The 19,585-nt window shown below is 43.2% G+C and overlaps 1 protein-coding gene across 1 annotated transcript; it reads right to left on the bottom strand.

Moving 5' to 3' along the window:
- Positions 1-21: 21 nt before the first annotated feature.
- gfpt2 (glutamine-fructose-6-phosphate transaminase 2) lies at positions 22-18,949 on the bottom strand. Its single transcript, XM_042311403.1, has 19 exons — positions 18,836-18,949; positions 16,992-17,099; positions 16,221-16,325; positions 13,329-13,454; positions 12,099-12,157; positions 11,209-11,343; positions 9,873-9,934; positions 8,286-8,368; positions 7,576-7,693; positions 7,186-7,349; positions 6,447-6,542; positions 6,136-6,233; positions 4,478-4,598; positions 4,233-4,390; positions 3,899-4,013; positions 3,577-3,704; positions 2,419-2,586; positions 2,076-2,237; positions 22-1,136 (listed from the first exon to the last, which is right to left on the bottom strand). Exons 1-19 carry the CDS (start codon positions 18,840-18,842, stop codon positions 1,092-1,094), a joined length of 2,058 nt encoding a protein of 685 aa, XP_042167337.1. The 5' UTR covers positions 18,843-18,949; the 3' UTR covers positions 22-1,091.
- Positions 18,950-19,585: the final 636 nt, after the last annotated feature.

Raw genomic sequence — 19,585 nt, 5'->3', positions numbered from 1 at the left:
GAAACCACACACACACAAACATAAAGGGTAAAAAATAATTGTATTAAAAAAAAGAAACAAAAAGTAATATACATAGTCAAAGATTAGGGGACAGAATCTGGCCTATTCAAAATTAGACATGTAAGACTAATAATCAGATATAAAATACAATGAATATCTACAATTTTAACCATATATCGCAATGTACATGTACACGCGTTTGGTCTAAAATCATTTGCATATGATAAGGGCGTTATACAGTAACAGCCTCAAAGTACTCATATATTTTCCCGTTGTAAAGAGGACATCAAACGAGAAATTGTCCATATAGCCAACAGTCCTTTGCTTGTTTTCTCTTTGGCTCAAACAAATACAGAGGAATAGAGAGTTGGAATACATAATTGTCATATTATCTCTCTACCTTCTGTAACGGTAAGATTCAACTGTTCCTTCACTGTTTAGAAAGGTATAGTAGGCATCATGCAAATTAAATGATGTGCGAGCTATTACAAACAAACACCAAGACACTTTAGTCCTTGTCAGTCTACGTATTGCACAACCGTAAACATTTCGAGACTAAATGTAAACAATAGGCTATGACATTGTTCCTTTGCTTCAGTGCCGAGCAGTAAACAGAATAGAATATAGATGTCCCTTCCTTATGTATATAAAAAAAATATAAAAAAATAAAACATTCACAAGGCACTTATTGAGTAAACATCATTGAATTCAACTCACTGATAGAACTCCAGCACACCACTTGAGTCATGACGACTCTTCAGAGTTTAACGTCTACCATAAATACCAGGGTTGGGGTCAATTCAAATTGAAGTCAGTAAATTCAGGAGTTTAATTGAAAATCCCAACATTTTTAAATAGGTTTTCCTTTTAAGTTGATTGAAGTCATTGAAAATACATTTTCTCAATAATTTAATTGGAATTTCAGTTTACTTCCTGAATGGACTGCCTTCAATTCAAATTGACCCAAACCCTGATAAATACCCAGTTAAAATGACACATTCAGTACCTGCCAACACACACAGTACACACAAAGTACAGAGAAAGACACGCCTGACTGCATTATGGTATTTTGACTGGTTTGAAACTAGTAGTTACTCCACTGTCACAGACTTGGCTAGGTTCCTGGGGCAGTCCACCTGAGAAGACGGAAAGAAAATCAACATTAGTGTTAAGGTCTCGCACACGCACACAGACACAGAGCACACAGACACAGAGCACACAGTCAGAGCACGCACACAGACACAGAGCACGCAGACAGACACACAGCACACAGACAGAGCACGCACACAGACACAGAGCACACAGACACAGAGCACACAGACACAGAGCATGCAGACAGAGAACACACACAGAGCAGGCACACAGACACAGAGCACGCAGACAGACACAGAGCACGCAGACAGACACAGAGCACGCAGACAGACACAGAGCACGCAGACAGAGCACGCACACAGACACAGAGCACGCAGACAGAGAACGCACACAGACACAGAGCACGCAGACAGAGCACGCACACAGACACAGAGCACACACACAGAGCATGCAGGCAGAGCAGGCACACAGACACAGAGCATGCAGACAGAGCACGCACACAGACACAGAGCACGCACACAGACACAGAGCACACACACAGACACAGAGCACGCAGACAGAGCACGCACACAGACACAGAGCACGCACACAGACACAGAGCACACACACAGACACAGAGCACGCAGACAGAGCACGCACACAGACACAGAGCACGCACACAGACACAGAGCACGCACACAGACACAGAGCACACACACAGAGCATGCAGACAGAGCACGCACACAGACACAGAGCACACACACAGACACAGAGCACACAGACAGAGCATGCACACAGAGCATGCAGACACAGAGCACGCAGATACAGAGCACACAGACACAGAGCACGCAGACAGAGCACAGACACAGAGCACGCACACAGAGCACGCACATAGAGCACGCACACAGAGCACGCACACAGCTTTTTAAAAACACCCTCAGACACAACACATACTATGACTGCTGTCGGCTGTAACAGAGGACCATTGGGGCCTGGTGACTTACATCGTATCCCCGGAGCACAGCCAAGTGGAAGGACATGAGCTGGAGAGGAATGACACTGAGGACGCCCTGAAGGCAGTCCACTGTCTGTGGCAACTCAATGGTCTTGTAAGCATTCTTAGTGATCTCAGGGTCGTCCTGGCAACACAGGATAATGGGCCGCCCCTGACAGGAAGGTGGAAAACAGCATCAATAATGATATAATCATTAAACTATTCTGTCCATTGTGATATTCCCTCAGGTGGATTATTTTTTTTTAATACCAGGGTGTACAAAAGCTACTGAATGTCAAAGTCAGAGAGAGAGAGAGAGTCCCCCTTCCTCTGTGTGTGTGTGTGTGTCTCACCTGGCGTGCTGTGACCTGCTGCAGAGCGTTGTGACACTTGGTGTAGCAGGCGTCTTTCATGATGATCATAATGACAGGCATGTGTTTGTCGATGAGAGCCAGGGGACCGTGCTTCAGCTCCCCAGCCAGGATGCCCTCTGAGTGCATGTATGTGATCTCTTTGATTTTCTGTAACAGGAAAATAATAAAATGAAAGTCAATAAGCCATCTGGTCCTCCTGAGAGTTATTTGACATTTTTGTATTTAACTAGGCAAATTAGTTAAGAACAAACTCTTATTTACAACAACGGCCTATACCAGCCAAACCCGGACAACGCTGGGCCAATTGTGCACCGCCCTATGGGACTCCTAATCGCAGCCGGTTGTGATACAGCCTGGATGCAGTGCCTTAGACCACTGCGCCACTCGGGAGCTCTCTACCCCAAGGCTCTCCAACTCTGTTCCTGGAGAGCTACTCTCCTGTAGGTTTTAACTCCAACCCTGTCCCTGGAGAGCTACCCTCCTGTAGGTTTTAACTCCAACCCTGTTTCTGGAGAGCTACCCTCCTGTTGGTTTTAACTCCAACCCTGTTCCTGGAGAGCTACCCTCCTGTTGGTTAACTCCAACCCTGTTCTTGGAGAGCTACTCTCCCATGGTTAACTCCAACCCTGTTCTGTTCTCGATCTCCTCTCATCGCTGCAACTCCCCAACGTGCTCGGGAGAGTCGAAGGTCGAGTCGTGTGTCCTCCAAAATATTACCGCCAAACCGCGCTTCTTAACACCCGCTCGCTTAACCCGGAAGCCAGCCGCAGCAATGTGTCGGAGGAAACAGAGTTCAACTGACGACCAAAGTCAGCCTGCAGGCGCCCAGCCCACCACAAAGATCCACTAGACCACATGGGAGGGCATCTCTCCAGGAACAGGGTTGGAGTTAAAACCTACAGGAGGGTTTCTCTCCAGGAACAGGGTTGGAGTTAAAACCTACAGGAGGATATCTCTCCAGGAACAGGGTTGGAGTTAAAACCTACAGGAGGATATCTCTCCAGGAACAGGGTTGGTTGTTAAAACCTACAGGAGGGTATCTCTCCAGGAACAGGGTTGGAGCAAAAACCTAAAGAAGGGTAGCTCTCCAGGAACAGGGTTGGAGAGCCCTGCATGAAGAGTAGTTTCAGTGCTCACCAGTGCCCCCTCCATACAGGTGGCGTAGTTGTATCCACGGCCCATAACCAGCAGGGACCTCTGCTGGTACAGCTCGCTTGCAATGGTTTTGATCTGGTCGTCCAGAGTCAGAACCTCCTTAATCAACCCTGAGGAGAGGAACACCAGACATATTCTGCATTAGCTCACAAGGACGTCACAGTGACGGAATGCATTGGAGGTAGACAGATAAGGAGTGTAAAATGACAGGGGTGGCTAGAGGTTATAGATAAGTAGTTGACAGGGGCTATGAGAGGGTGGAGGTTATAAGGGGGTAACAAGAGGCACAGAGAGTCAGGCTGACCTGGCAGCATCCTCAATCCGTTGATGATCTCCAGTCTCCTCTTCTGCAGGGAGATTCTGTCCTCACTCATCATCAAACCAAACATGGTGAGGGCCACAAACTGGCTGGTGTACGCCTGGAGAAAGTATGGGGCACTGTGAGCAGTCATGCACAAACACTAGTATATGAGGCACTTGCATAAACACAGTACACCATCTCCTCCAAATCTCAACCTAGGTACACATGTGAATCCTGATATCAATATAGTCGCTGTGCTCAGTACAACACCACTGAGCTCACATTAACAGAGGCTTCCCTGTGAACAGACAGCAGTGTGGTGGTGGTGGTAGTGTACCTTGGTGCTGGCCACGCCAATTTCAGGGCCAGCGTTGATGTGAACGCCACAGTCTGTCTCCCTGGAGATGGAGCTGCCCACTGTGTTGGTGATGCCCACCGTCAGAGCTCCGCGGCCCTGACAGTAACGCAGCGTCATCAGGGTGTCTGCCGTCTCACCTGGAAGGAGGTGGAGTCATAGCGTCTTGTGAAACAAAGCACAATCGATCACCATATCTGACCAAGATAATGTGCAGTCTCACGTACCAGACTGGCTGATGAAGAAGCAGACGTCATCTCTAAAGACAGGAGTGATGCGGTCCAGGAAATCAGAGGCCAGTTCCACCATCACAGGCAGTTCAGTCAACTCCTCCAGAATCTGTCTGGTCTAGAGGCATCAAGGAAAGGTATCATCAACCACTCTATTTTTCATCTCTGAACAACCGACTGTTCAGCCTGGAGTCTGGACTATTTGAGTCCTTTTTCTTAATATAAGCCATTTAGCAGATGCTTTTAATCCAAAACGTCCCACAGTGAAGTGTGCGCACATTTTTTTATGTGTGGGTGGTCTCGGGAATTGAAGCCACAATCCTGACGTTGCAAGCGCTAAGCTCTACCAAATTAAATACACATTTTATTTGTCACATGCTTTGTAAAACAACAGGTGTAGACTAACAGTGAAATGCTTACATATGGGACATTCCAAACAATGCAGAGAGAAAAATAGTAACACAAGGAATAAATACACAATGAGTAATGATAACTTGGCTATATACACGGGTACCAGGTAAATACTTTTGTGTATATATAGTGTATGTGGACACTCCTTCAAATTAGTAGATTCAGCTATTTCAGCCACACCCATCGCTGACCAATGTATAAAATCGAGCACACATCCATTCAATCTCCATAGACAAACATTGGCAGTAGAATGGCCTTACTGAAGAGCTCAGTGACTTTCAACGTGGCACAGTCATAGGACGCCACCTTTCGAAACAAGTTAGTTCATCAAATTTCTGCCCTGCTAGAGCTGCCCCGGTCAACTGTAAGTGCTGTTATTGTGAAGTGGAAACGTCTAGGAGCAACAATGGCTTCGCTCAGCCGCGAAGTGGTAGGCCACACAAGCTCACAGAACGGGACCGCCGAGTGCTGAAGCACGTAGCACATAAAAACCGCCTGTCCTCGGTTGCAACACTCACTACTGAGTTCCAAACTGACTCTGGAAGCAACGGCAACACTGGAACTGTTTGTCTGGAGCGTCATGAAATGGGTTTCCATGGCCGAGCAGCCGCACACCGTAAAACTTCAATGAAAACGTAGAGTCTCAAATAGCCACCTGTCCCTTTCAATAGTCGGGCAACGGCTTGATTTGGTACATTCAATAATGACTTGAAGAAATGATGGCAATCATCCGTTTTTAAATCGCCAGTAACAAACTGCTAGCCATTGGCTGCTAACAGCTGAGAACTGCTAGCTAACTGGCAAGCACAAAAACAGTCAACAACTTTGGGAGTGCAGATCCCCCAGAAATTGTCCAATTCCCCTCTAGTAGTGAAAGTAAGAACTGCCAAAAAGGAGAATAATTATGTCAAGTCAAAGTTTTGATGTTGTCTGAAAGAGGCATACTTAGACAAAATAAATGTGACACAGTATGTAAATGATAACACATTATTGCAGGAATTTAGATTTGATCTTAGTCCTGTATTGACGCTTTGCCTATTTGATGGCTCGACGAAGGTCGTTAGCGGATTTCTTATATGCATCCGAATTAGTGTCCCGCTCCAACTGAGCAATACAGGACCAGGTCCCATACAGGATCTTTCTCGTTACACCCACACAAGTGTCAATCAGTGAATCTCCTACTCAGTCAACAACCAAATGTCCATCAAATCCCCCCCGACCGACCCGACCCGTTTAGCACTCACCGCCACTCCAGCATGGAAACTAGTGCCACAGCCAATCAGGATGAGGCGTCTGCAGCGCCTGATCTCCTTCAGATGGTCTTTCAGCCCCCCCAGGACCACTGGTGATCAAAAGCACATCTCTGACACAAAACAAGACACATTTCTGATCTTCAGCTACGGATCTATTTCTAAAGTTATCTGTTTGGGGTACTGTGTGTGCCATACCTAACCTGGGTACCAGTCTGTTTGAGTTAACATTATACTCCTTGCCACTCGTCGTCATGTTTAGCATCACACGGAGTACATTGAGTGGATTTCAGACTATGCCATACCTGTGTTGGTTTCAAAACAGATCCTTCCTCTCATGGTGTTGAAGACAGACTCTGGCTGCTCAAAAATCTCCTTCTGCATGAAGGCTTTGAAGTTCCCTGTGAGTCAACATCCAAATCAAATCAAATTCTATTGGTCACATACACATGGTTAGCAGATGTCAATGCAAGTGTAGCGAAATGCTTGTGCTTCTAGTTCTGACTATGCAGTAAAATCTAACAAATTCACAATAACTACCTTATACCGGTACACACACACAAATACACACAAATGTAAAGGGATGAATAAGAATATGTAAATATAAACATCCATGTTATGCATCAATACCAACCCCAAGAACAGATCACCCAGGAATACAGACAGACTCCAAGTGAAAGAAGACTGCATCAGGCTCTCACTCATTTCTGAAAACTGCACATAGCTAATAAGTGCTTAATAATTCTAACTATCCCAACACCTCTGCATAACCCTGGCCGTATCTACTTTACACTGATTGGTTATCAGCAGAGCCATGTATTTAGAGGGGTGGCGCTAACTCTCAGAATGTCTCATTTTGTTCTAATTCTAGACCATCCATAACATAGTTTAACTATTCCCCATGTCATGTTAACGGGCCACTAAAATGGCTGCCATAGAATGTTGTAGTATCATGTCAATGCATCAGAAACCTCAAAGTTCCAACTCTCTAAATACAGGGCTCTTGTTATCAGTGTGTGACTGTGTGTTGTGATGACCCCTGACCTTTCATGATCTGCTGCAGCTCCATCTGTAGGGTCTGGATGGCCCGGTTAGGGTCCTCCCCGGCACAGCGGCTCATACGGTGCAGGGACAGCTTGCCCTGGGCCACCGCTGCTATGTCATCATCCCGCAGGTAGATCACCTTGTTGGTGTGTTCAATGATAGCACTAGGGGTGAAGCAGGAAGGACAGAGATATGTTTTTTCCCCCCCATAAGAGTGTGTAAGGAACATGGCAGTAATATACAGTACATGAATAAGTACATGTAATGACAATTGACGGCCAGTAGATAGGAGTGTAGAACACAATCAGTATTGAACTGGAAGAGCTACATGAATTACATCTGGGGTTAGTTATCCAGTTGAGGGGAGATTCGTGTTCTCGTGGCTCTCACCTGGCATCAGAAGCAAAGAAGAACTCCACTGCCTTCCTGTCACTGACTGAATGCAAGGCTACGGTGCTGTCCACCCTGTTCCTGAAGTTCCTCTGCTGGATGCCTTCTATAAAGTGACCTGGAAAGCAGACAGGGTCATACAGACAGAACATAATAGAACAGAATGGATTTTTCCAGAAGGAACTTCAATTGTATAACAGCGTATAACATAAGTCATTACTAAACCTTTTGAAATGTAATTGACACTAAACATTCCAGACAGATATTATTTAGGCTCACCCAAAAGGTGAAAGGTTGTTCTTAACATTTTGCCCTTTTCACCTCCTTAATATTACACTTCATTTCAAATTAGTCATGTTTATTTTCAGCTAAATGAAAACAGATTTATCAAAAGCCTGGTTCCCGAGCACAAGAAAGTTGAGAGCTAAAGTTGACATGAATTCATAAAAATGTCAAGCTAAGTGCTCTGCTTGATGACAAACAGCACTTTACCTATACAGACGAGATTGCACAAGCAACTTCGGTCACAAATCCCAACCTACAACTCCACATGCTCATTACAGCTACAGTACACAACAGGGGTATTACAAATTATAAAGGAGAATACTTAAAAACACCAGGACTAAAAGTTTCAGTTGGCGCCATCAAGAGTTGTCTGCCAACAGCTGGCCTAGTTTCCAGAGGCACCCAGAGAGAAAAGAGGGACTCACCAGTACTGTTGTACTGAATAGGAATCTGTTCCATAGACAGCTCATACTTGCTCCTCACGCCTATCAGCAGAGGACTTCCTCTCCTAAGGCAGGATGACAGTGACAGAGGACATTAGAGGCTGAGGCTGGAATGAGAGAGTGAGAGAGGATGATAGTGACAGAGTCCGTTAGAGAGGCTGAGGCTGGCATGAGACAGAGTGAGAGAGGATGATAGTGACAGAGTCCGTTAGAGAGGCTGAGGCTGGCATGAGACAGAATGAGAGGATGACAGTGACAGAGATCCGTTTGTGGCTGAGGCTGGAATGAGAGAGTGAGAGAGGAAGACAGTGACAGAGATCCGTTTGTGGCTGAGGCTGGAATGAGAGAGTGGCTGAGGCTGGAATGAGAGAGTGAGAGAGGATGACAGTGACAGAGATCCGTTTGTGGCTGAGGCTAGAATGAGAGAGTGAGAGAGGATGACAGTGACAGAGGCCAATAGAGGCTGAGGCTGGAATGAGCGATTGAGCCAATGTGAGAAACTGGTATGAACTAGACCTACATTTTTTGGGCCAAATCAAACCACTGTCTGAGACAAGCTCTCTTAGAATAGACAAAGGCAGTCAGAACACACCCTCCACTTTCTCCCACAGAGTAGACCACATCCGTTCACTCAACTATAAAGACAGGCCAACAGCATCCCACACACCACAAACATCACTCAACTTGGTCTTGTACAATCACTTGTTTTGTTCATTATAATACCCTGAAATCTTTATGGTTAGACCAGTGGCGTGGTCCTGCAGAAATTCTGATGCTTAAAGTTAGAGAGGGAGATATAAGAGCAGCTTCAGTGATTTTTGCAATTCATTCCAGTCATTGGCAGCAGAGAACTGGAAGGAAAGGCGGCCAATATCAAGCAACAATACCATGAAGGAGGGCATTGTTTAATGGAGGAGGTGAGGAACTACAAACACTTGTATAATGACTTAATTGTAACCATTCTTTCCCCTGGAAAGCAACTCTGACAAGAGACAGTAAACTACACTCAGTGGATAAGAGCCCTCTCTGGAAAAGCTCCACTCTGGTCCTTAGCCCATTGAGCTCTCTCATTTGAAAACTGAGAGTGGAGGAGAAATCTTAACTGACACAAAACACACATAACCACTAGTTTGCACACATACAGACAGACAGACACACAGTGAACAGTGTTGCTTACTCTGCATAATGTGCCACTTTTACAGGTATACAGTTAACATTATGCTGATAAAAAGGATGACAAAACTTGTATAGGTTTCTTACACAAACATCATGCCTTGTTCCGACCTGACTTTACCGTTTCACCTAAACCAGAACATTGCATCATAGTGGGCATGTGGTAACAGAACTCTTTGAAACAGGATCAGATTCCCTGATTCATGGGCTTCCACGGAACGTTGTGCTTAGTGACAGTTCTACAGGATATAGGAACACTTGAGATCAGCAACAGGGTTAGAGGTCAGAAAGGGGGTCAATCTATAATGGAAGGTAAAGTGTTCTGGTAGGCTGGGCGAACGTGTGAGGTAGAAGTGATGGGGTCGAGTAGAGAAATGTCAGAGGGATCATACTGACCTGGTGGCTACAGCTTCCCCCGGGAAGTGGATGCTTTTGAAAACCAGAGCAAAAGCCCCTTCCTTGGAGAGAAGAGACAAAAGGAGTACAGCAAGTTAGCAGTGTCAGAAATGACATCCTGTAGACCTCAGTGAATTCACATCCAATATGATCTAATTTAGGACAGGATGATATTGACACAATGAGTCATCAACAACAGTCAGATGCACTATAATGTTTAAACTTCATAGCCTGCACTCATGTCCGACATCAGTCCCTAGACAGGCTAAACCCAATAGACATCAGTCAAAGGAAAGCGATAGAAGACAAAAAGATAGGAAACTATGGCAAATCAGCTGAACCCTTTATCCCTTGCCTAAACCCCAGCCCAGCCACTATGCTCCCTCTTCCCTCTACCCCTTGCCTAAACCCCAGCCCAGCCACTATGCTCCCTCTTCCCTCTATCCCTTGCCTAAACCCCAGCCCAGCCACTATGCTCCCTCTTCCCTCTATCCCCTGCCTAAACCCCAGCCCAGCTACTCTGCTCCCTCCTCCCTCTATCCCCTGCCTAAACCCCAGCCCAGCTACTCTGCTCCCTCCTCCCTCTATCCTCTGCCTAAACCCCAGCCCAGGGGCCCAGTAAGGTGAGGGGATGGGGTATGCTGTGAGATAGATGGGGTACGCTGGGAGGCAGAGAAACTGAGCTCCACACACTCAGGCTGTAGGAGGAATAAGTGGCCTCTCTGTGGAAGCACTACTCTGCTCCCTAGACCTGAGCTCTCTCATTGGCCAAACTGAGAGGGGAGGAGAAATATAAAACAAATAAACACACACACACACACACACAAACACACCCAGCTTATGATTCAGTCTGTTTTCAATTATGCCAAGAACTAATCTCGTTGTTCAACTTTCCCCTTCTTTTATTGAAGCTACAGAGTGACGTCTTCGTTTTCTTCTGGGGTAGTTGGGTGGGGTGGGCTGATACACAGGATATTAGGTCATCTTTCAGAACCACTTCTAAAACCAGACTCAACCAGATCCCAGCACACTGAACACAGCAGGACTTTTAGACCCTAAAAACCTTTTCCTTTCAGGTTGCGGAGGGCATTAGGTTAGCTGCTACATACGGACAACTGCTGTTGATTATGCGGTGTGGTTAAAGGGAAACAGTAAACAGGCCAGACAAGAGGGGGGGACATTGCATCACAAAACCCCAGCTGACATGTCCTAAATGAATTGTTTGTTTGTCACAACATAATCAACTACACTACCACATGTAGACAGGACTGTTAATTGTGTGTGGTCATATACAGAGATTTTCCCAAAAGAATCCACACCCCTCCATGACGCTTACCAGCTGCTGGATGACGCGCTCCACCAGGGTGGAGAAGGACACATAATCGTTCTCGCTGTTGTCATAGACATATTTAATCAGCTTGGGGATGACCTCGGTGTCCGTCTCCGACTCAAACTTGTACCCCTTGGATTTCTGACGGCAGTATACAAAAAAACACTGCTGTTAGTTACAGACACAACAACCTTCAAAACAGACAATGTTTCGCTCAACAAAAATAAGAGATGTAGCCTAACTGTCAGTCTCAGTTATTAGCTCAGTCTGGCTAATGAAACAGCACCGCAGACCCTGACATACCGCAACCATGAATGGCAAAGTCAGGACAATTCAAGTGGATTTATTGGCATGGGAAACATATGTTAACATTGCCGAAGCAAGTGAAGTAGATAACAAACAACTGACAATCTGTACAGGAATCTACGGTCTGACCCATCAACAACAACAGAAATAGAATCCATAGAAAGGGCTTGGTAACTCTGACCCTGGTAATTTCACTGTTAAACTAATGGGTACACTCGCAATGGCTGCCAGTCCACCCATTATGCCCCCATTGACTTGAATTGGGAGGCCAGTTCTATCGATTCCATTTCTACGTCAACACCTTTATACATCCACGCTACAGAAATAGAATACTGTAATGTCCTTTCATTCAATAACATTTGCTAACGTCTACAAACAAATCCCACATATATGATCTCTATTGGGCCTACTGACCAACGGCCTAAGAGCGTGTCTGTGTGGTCTTTACACTTGTAAAACTACACTTCTTCTGGTTTATGATGTCTGTACAGACCTGTATACCCGTGCACAAAGGTCTAGTAGCAATGATGTGTTCCAGGTGTGTAAATAAATGTCCGGATTGGAATGCCTTGTGTGTTCTCACAACTTACCAGGTATTTCCTGAGCTCCTTGTAGTTAGTGATGATTCCATTGTGGATCACAACAAATTCTAAGGTGAAGAACAGAGATCACATGTCAAATATTTGGCATTCACAGAATACCTATTCCTCTGTGACAGCATAACATTATCTTGTGTCAAACATGGGTTAATAGCTACAGTGTAATTATTGTAAGTAAATATCTACTCTGCTCTAATTAAGTCTTTCAAACAAATTAATCCATTTTATTTCATAAAGCTTTTTACGTCAGCACTTGTCACAAAGTGCTTTACAGATACCCAGGCTAAAACCTCAAACAGCAAGCAATGTACATGCAGAAGCACAAACGTGCTTGTATTTAAGGTCACAGTCTCTCTTGTTTTATGTCCTAGGCCAGGGTTCCACAACTGGTGGCCCACGGGTGGTTTTATTTGGCCAATAGTTTTCTGAGACAATATATTATTATTATTTCCCAATATTGGACCAGGAAATCAGCTCCAAGTGATTGTAATTTTGGAAATCTAAGTATTCTCACCCATTATAGAAAGACATGTTATCCTATACAAATGTAAGCAAGGATTCAAATTATTATGTTTTATTCAAATATTATATCTGTTTAAGCTTATTGCGGTCAATATACGGTCTACAAATGATTATGTTCTGGCCACCCGACCATCCACTCAATAAAAAAAAAACACAAATAAAGAATTTTAAAAGATCAGTCCGCGGCTGAATCTAGTTGATGGTCCCTGACATAGGAGAACATCCTGGTTTCTTTATGAATTACTATCATGATGGAGCTACTCTCTAAGGTGAACTCAAGCACATCTGCATAGGCCTCAGGAGAAAGCTCAGGCAGGCTAGGACACCAGGCAATACGTCAGACAGCATGGAGTTAAGCCATCTCATTATCTAGCAAAAATGACCCCTGACCCCTTTCTCTTTAAAGTTTTCATCTGCTTTCCGGTGTTTCTCTTCCTTAAGGAAAGCAGGGCCCATTAAATGAAGGCAACAACAGGGGTCAGTTAACGACCTCTATATGGTAAACCAGATGACTAAGATGCTCTTTTAGGGGCTGCAATGTAAAGCCAATGGGGACACATTATATTGTACCCCGGTTCTCTTGTATTGAGTGAATGACTGCATTATAGTGTGTTTACAAACCGCTTAATACTGTACTAACATTGCTTCAGCAATTCTCACCATCTACTGTGTGATCCTACAGTACGAGTGTGTTCTTACCGTTGTTCTTGTCAGAGCGGTGTGGATGGCAGTTGACAGCGTTGGGCTCTCCATGTGTCGCCCAGCGGGTGTGAGCAATGCCAAAGTGTGTGTCCAGCTCAATGTCCAGGTCAATGGAGTCGTTCTCTGATCACACACACAATCAACGATCAGACTAAAACATCAATATGCTAAAGCACGAAGGAGTGAGAAACATACTAAGCATTGGCTAATACGTAGTACTAGACTGTGAACAACTAGAAATTAGTATAGGAGAAGATCGTGGAGTTGACTCAAGTAGAGTGGTATGGAGCCGAGTAAGAGAGGGAGAGTAGAGAGTTCAGCTTAATGTAGGAGAGTAGCGAGGGAGAGTAGAGAGTTCAGCTTAATGTAGGAGAGTAGCGAGGGAGAGTAGAGAGTTCAGCTTAATGTAGGAGAGTAGCGAGGGAGAGTAGAGAGTTCAGCTTAATGTAGGAGAGTAGCGAGGGAGAGTAGAGAGTTCAGCTTAATGTAGGAGAGTAGCGAGGGAGAGTAGAGAGTTCAGCTTAATGCAGGAGAGTAGCAAGGGAGAGTAGAGAGTTCAGCTTAATGTAGGAGAGTAGCGAGGGAGAGTAGAGAGTTCAGCTTAATGCAGGAGAGTAGCAAGGGAGAGTAGAGTACATTAATGCTTAATGTAGGAGAGTAGAGAGGGAGAGTAGAGAGTTCAGCTTAATGTAGATGTGTAGGGAGAGAGTAGAGAGTTCAGCTTAATGAGGGAGAGTAGCAAGGGAGAGTAGAGTTCAGCTTAATGTAGGAGAGTAGCGAGGGAGAGTAGAGAGTTCAGCTTAATGTAGATATGTAGGGAGAGAGTAGAGAGTTCAGCTTAATGAGGGAGAGTAGCAAGGGAGAGTAGAGAGTTCAGCTTAATGTAGGAGAGTAGTGAGGGAGAGTAGAGTAGCGAGTTCAGCTTAATGTTGGAGAGTAGCAAGGGAGAGTAGAGAGGTCAGCTTAATGTAGGAGAGTAGAGTTTCAGCTTAATGTAGGAGAGTAGCGAGGGAGAGTAGAGAGTTCAGCTTAATGTTTAATGTAGGAGAGCAGAGTTCAGCTTAATGTAGGAGAGTAGCGAGGGAGAGTAGAGAGTAGATGTCGACCGATTAATTGAAATGGCCGATTAATTAGGGCCAATTTCAAGATTTCATATTTAACTAGGCAAGTCAGTTAAGAACACATTCTTATTTTCAAATCATTAAAATCCAGACAGAAAATATTTACACAAGAAGCAATCTAATATCACACAGTCAACACTCTCCGTCGTTTAGTTAAGAGCACCATTCTGCGATTCTCACTGTTAATAAACATCAGGTGGGTTAACTGCCTCGTTCAGGGGCAGAACGACAGATTTTCACCTTGTCAGCACGGGGGATCCATTCTTGCAACCTTACAGTTAACTAGTCCAATGCTATAACAACTTGCCTCTCTCTCATGGCACTCCACAAGGAGACTGTCTGTTACGCGAATGCAGTAAGCCAAGGTAAGTTGCTAGCTAGCATTAAACTTATCTTATAAAAACAATCAATCAATTATAATCACTAGTTAACTACACATGGTTGATGATATTACTAGATATTATCTAGCGTGTCCTGCGTTGCATATAATCTGACTGAGCATACAAGTATCTAAGTATCTGACTGAGCGGTGGTAGGCAGAAGCAGGTGCGTAAACATTCATTCAAACAGCACTTTCTTTGCGTTTTGCCAGCAGCTCTTCGTTGTGCGTCAAGCATTGCGCGGTTTATGACTTCAATCCTATCAACTCCCAAGATGAGGCTGGTGTAACCGAAGTGAAATGGCTGGCTAGTTAGCACCCGCTAATAGCGTTTCAAACGTCACTCGCTCTGAGCCTTGGAGTGGTTGTTTCCCTTGCTCTGCATGGGTAACGCTGCTTTGAGGGTGGCTGTTGTCGTTGTGTTCCTGGTTCGAGCCCAGGGAGGAGTGAGGAGAGGGACAGAAGCTATACTGTTACACTGGCAATACTAAAGTGTCTATAAGAACATCCAATAGTCAAAGGTTAATGAAATACAAATGGTATAGAGGGAAATAGTCCTATAATAACTACAACCTAAAACTTCTTACCTGGGAATATTGAAGACTCCTGTTAAAAGGAACCACCAGCTTTCATATGTTCTCATGTTCTGAGCAAGGAACTGAAACGTTAGCTTTCTTACATGGCACATATTACACTTTTACTTTCTTCTCTAACACTTTGTTTTTGCATTATTTAAACCAAATTGAACATGTTTCATTATTTATTTGAGGCTAAATTGATTTTTATTGATGTATTATATTAAGTTAAAATAAGTGTTCATTCAGTATTGTTGTAATTGTCATTATTACAAATAAATACAGTTTTTAAAAATTGCCCGATTAATCGGTATGAGCTTTTTTTGGTCCTCCAATAATCGGAATCGGTCGACCTCTAGTAGAGAGTTCAGCTTAATGTAGGAGAGTAGCAAGGGAGAATAGAGTAGAGTTCAGGTTAATGTAGGAGAGTAGCGAGGGAGAGTAGAGAGTTCAGCTTAATTTTAATGAAGGAGAGTAGAGATTTCTGCTTAATGTAGGAGAATAGCGAGGGAGAGTAGAGAGTTCAGCTTAATGCTTAATGTAGGAGAGTAGAGTTCAGCTTAATGTAGGAGAGTAGAGTTCAGCTTAATGTTGGAGAGTAGCGAGGGAGAGTAGAGAGTTCAGCTTAATGTAGGAGAGTAGCAAGGGAGAGAAGAGAGTTCAGCTTAATGTAGGAGAGTAGCGAGGGAGAGTAGAGAGTTCAGCTTAATGTTGGAGAGTAGAGTTCAGCTTAATGTTGGAGAGTAGCGAGGGAGAGTAGAGAGTTCAGCTTAATGTAGGAGAGTAGCGAGGGAGAGTAGAGAGTTCAGCCTACTGTAGAGCTCCTCATCCAGAGCCTTGACCTTCCCCCTCTTCTTGATCAGGCAAATGTTGACGTTGTCACCATTGTCATTTTTCCTAGGGCCATCCACTCCGACACCTGAAAGCCAAACGCAGAAAAAACATGAATCTATTACAACCATAATCTCTTGTGGATGGCAGTGTTGTAATATAGACCACATAGTGAGTGTCTCAGCCTTGTTTCTGTCAGATACATTTTTACTCTGTTTTGTCTCTGTGTCAGATACATTTTTACTCGGTCTTGACTCGGTCTCGAAGAATGAGAACTCATAATTTCTTCCCGAGACCAGCTGAGCAAAAAAATTATAATAATTAGCAGCTCCCATTCATTCAGCTCATAAAACCACTTCGACAGGTCAAATATCCACACTCCCTCATGACCCATTCATAACTTATTGCCTATTGAATCCTGGGCTTCCTACTTCATTAGTAACATTAATGTCCTATACTTTCATAGAAGATATTTTTCAAACTTTGTCGCTCTTGTCAGAATTTCGCTTTAGGTGGTCTCGAACTCAACACTGGTGGACAGACTATGTAAACATGAGCATCTCATCAAATTACACAAGAATTTAGTTCTGGGTTAACTGAGATTATTTACAACCCTGAACCATAGTGTCTTGTTGGACTTTATCAAGAGGCTATGTGGAGACAAGATATCTTCCTTGGCCTCAAGGAGACTGTCTCTCGTCTATGATTGTGATCAAATAAGACCTAAGACCACAACATTGTTTTTTTAAATTACCTGCAGAGTCATATCCCCTGTACTCAAGTCTCTGCAGTCCCTTTACCAGTGTGTCAAAGATCTCCTTCCTGGTCCGTGGCACTCTGTAGTTCAGATAGGCAAAAATTCCTGCAAGAAATGAAAGGTACAAGTTGTTTTATTTTTCAACAAGAACAAAAGTGTTGTATTCAAGAAATAACAAACTAACATGATTCACAAAAGCCAGTATCCTACATTACATGTCTTAGACTCAAACCATTATATTATACATGGGGTTCAATCTTTGCTACATTGAATGGGTTGGTATGAAGAGTCAGTGGGCTGGATCTACAGTGAGCTCCAAAAATATTGGGACAGTGACACATTTTGTGTTGTTTTGGCTCTGTACTCCAGCACTTTGGATGATTTGAAACGATACAATGACTAAAGTGCAGACTGTCAGCTTTAATTTGAGGGTATTTTCATCCATATTGGGTGAACCGTTTGTTTTGGTTGTTTCAGATTCATTTGTTGCCTAATAGAAAGGAATGGTAAATAATGTATTGTGTCATTTGGAGTCACTTTTATTGTGAATAAGAATAAAATGTTTCTAAACACTTCTAAATCAATGTGGATGCTACCATGATTATGAATAATCCTGAATAAATTGTGAATAGTGATGAGTGAGAAAGTTAGAAACACAAATATAATATATATATAATATTTGTGCATCTAACTTTCTCACTCATCATTATTCACCATTCATTCAGGACTTTCTGTAATCATGGTAGCATCCACATTACTTACCATTGGGCACAAAATAACCTGAAAACACAACCAAAACAAACAACAAATGCATCCAACAAGAGTCAAGCTTGATGTAATCATTATGTGCTAGGAATATGTGACCAAATACTAATCTTTTGGCTACTTTAATATAATTTGTCCCAAAACTTTTGGTCCCTTAAAATGGGAGGACTATTTACTATAGTGGACTATATACAAAAAGTGCTGTAATTTCTGAACGTCACCTGACATGGATGATTATACCCTCATATTAATGCTGACAGTCTGCACTTCAACCTCATCGTCATTGTATCATTTCAAATGCAAAGTGCTGGAGTACAGAGCCAAAACAACACAAAAATGTGTCAGTGTTCCAATACCTTTGGAGCTCACTGTATTTCCAACGCCTGTCGCAGTTTGACAGCAGCTGTTTCATCCGTGAAAATTAGCTCCTGTCAGAGACCCAGGTCTAACAGCCATATGCAAAGCTCTGTGTTTAACAGAGCAGTCCAGATGTGGTCTGTCGAGTTTTATATACGGGATGCCGAACTGTTCTAACTTTCAATAGTCAAACATTAGTGAATTATCTAATTATTGTTTTAGTAATGTTGAGGTTAGTCATGTAAAGGTTAGTAATGTTAGTCAAGTTTAGTATGACACAAAACTACATAGGTCAGTAATGCAAATGCATGCAGAAACGTACACAAATACCAATGAATAATGCATTTTAATGGCAGTACAATTATAAAGATGTATTATATACATTAGGAGGTCGTTGAAGTAACCACGGTCTGTATCCCGGGGAGAACGTCGAGCTGATACTCTCTTACCGCAGAATTGATCATTAAAAAAAATGGACTTTTCATAGCAGGTTAGGAGAATTTACGCAGGAGGTTAGGATAATTAACGCAGCAGGTTATAAGAAACAGGTTAAGGTTAGGAAAAAAGTTAGCGTTAGCTAAAATACAACAACAAAAAATTACTTTAGACGTCAATTTGACATAAACTGTATCCCATCCGCGAGCTAGTTACTGCTATTTGCTACGAAGTTATCTAGCTAATAATCATAATAGTCACGCAATTGTACATATTTGCCTTACCACACATGGTCCAACAGAATATCGTAGTCTTTCAAGTGAAAAGTATCTTGGATGTTGTGGAAGATATTCAGAGATGTCGGGCTACAACTTTTAAAGTGAAGGCGTGTAGGAACCCAGTACCCCGCCCCCTGTTTCCTTGACAATTTGTTTTTTTTTGGGGGTGGGGGGCTCATTGTACCCTCTAATCCGCTGTGAAATATATTTTCCATAAACAAAAATATTGTATTTTCAGCTGTTTGAAGCTGGTTTACAAAACCAAAAGTAATAGACCCAAACATGTAATAACTGGAAGCATAGAAATAGTACACATAGAACATATCTACCGTTTCTTAGACTTGCTTTCAAGTAGAATGATAGATCTATAACAAACAATTCTATGTGAATTTGGGCCGACGAACAAATGACATATTGGCACTTGAACCTTTATTTTGACAGGGAGTCATGCTGAGACCAAGCTCTCTTTTACAGATGAGCCTTGTAATTACAAAAATATACACATCAAATACAAATACACAATGCGAAACAGAAATACAAAACACGATCATAGGAAACAAACTCATTTATCAGTAATAAGGTCTGAATTGCCCTATAGGCACCAAAACATCAAATTGGACATATTTATGGACTATCTGGAGTGTAAACATGTTTGACTATTAACATTCCTATTTTCCCTAAATACCTAACCCTTAACCTAACCCGAACCCCCAAAACCCCAAACCTTAAGCTTAAAATAGCATTTGAATAAATTCA

The sequence above is a fragment of the Oncorhynchus tshawytscha genome, linkage group LG33, assembly GCF_018296145.1.
Source record: "Oncorhynchus tshawytscha isolate Ot180627B linkage group LG33, Otsh_v2.0, whole genome shotgun sequence".
In the NCBI taxonomy this organism is placed as follows: domain Eukaryota; kingdom Metazoa; phylum Chordata; class Actinopteri; order Salmoniformes; family Salmonidae; genus Oncorhynchus; species Oncorhynchus tshawytscha.
Note: the sequence above shows the minus strand (reverse complement) of the source record. Positions and strands in the feature narration are given on the sequence as shown.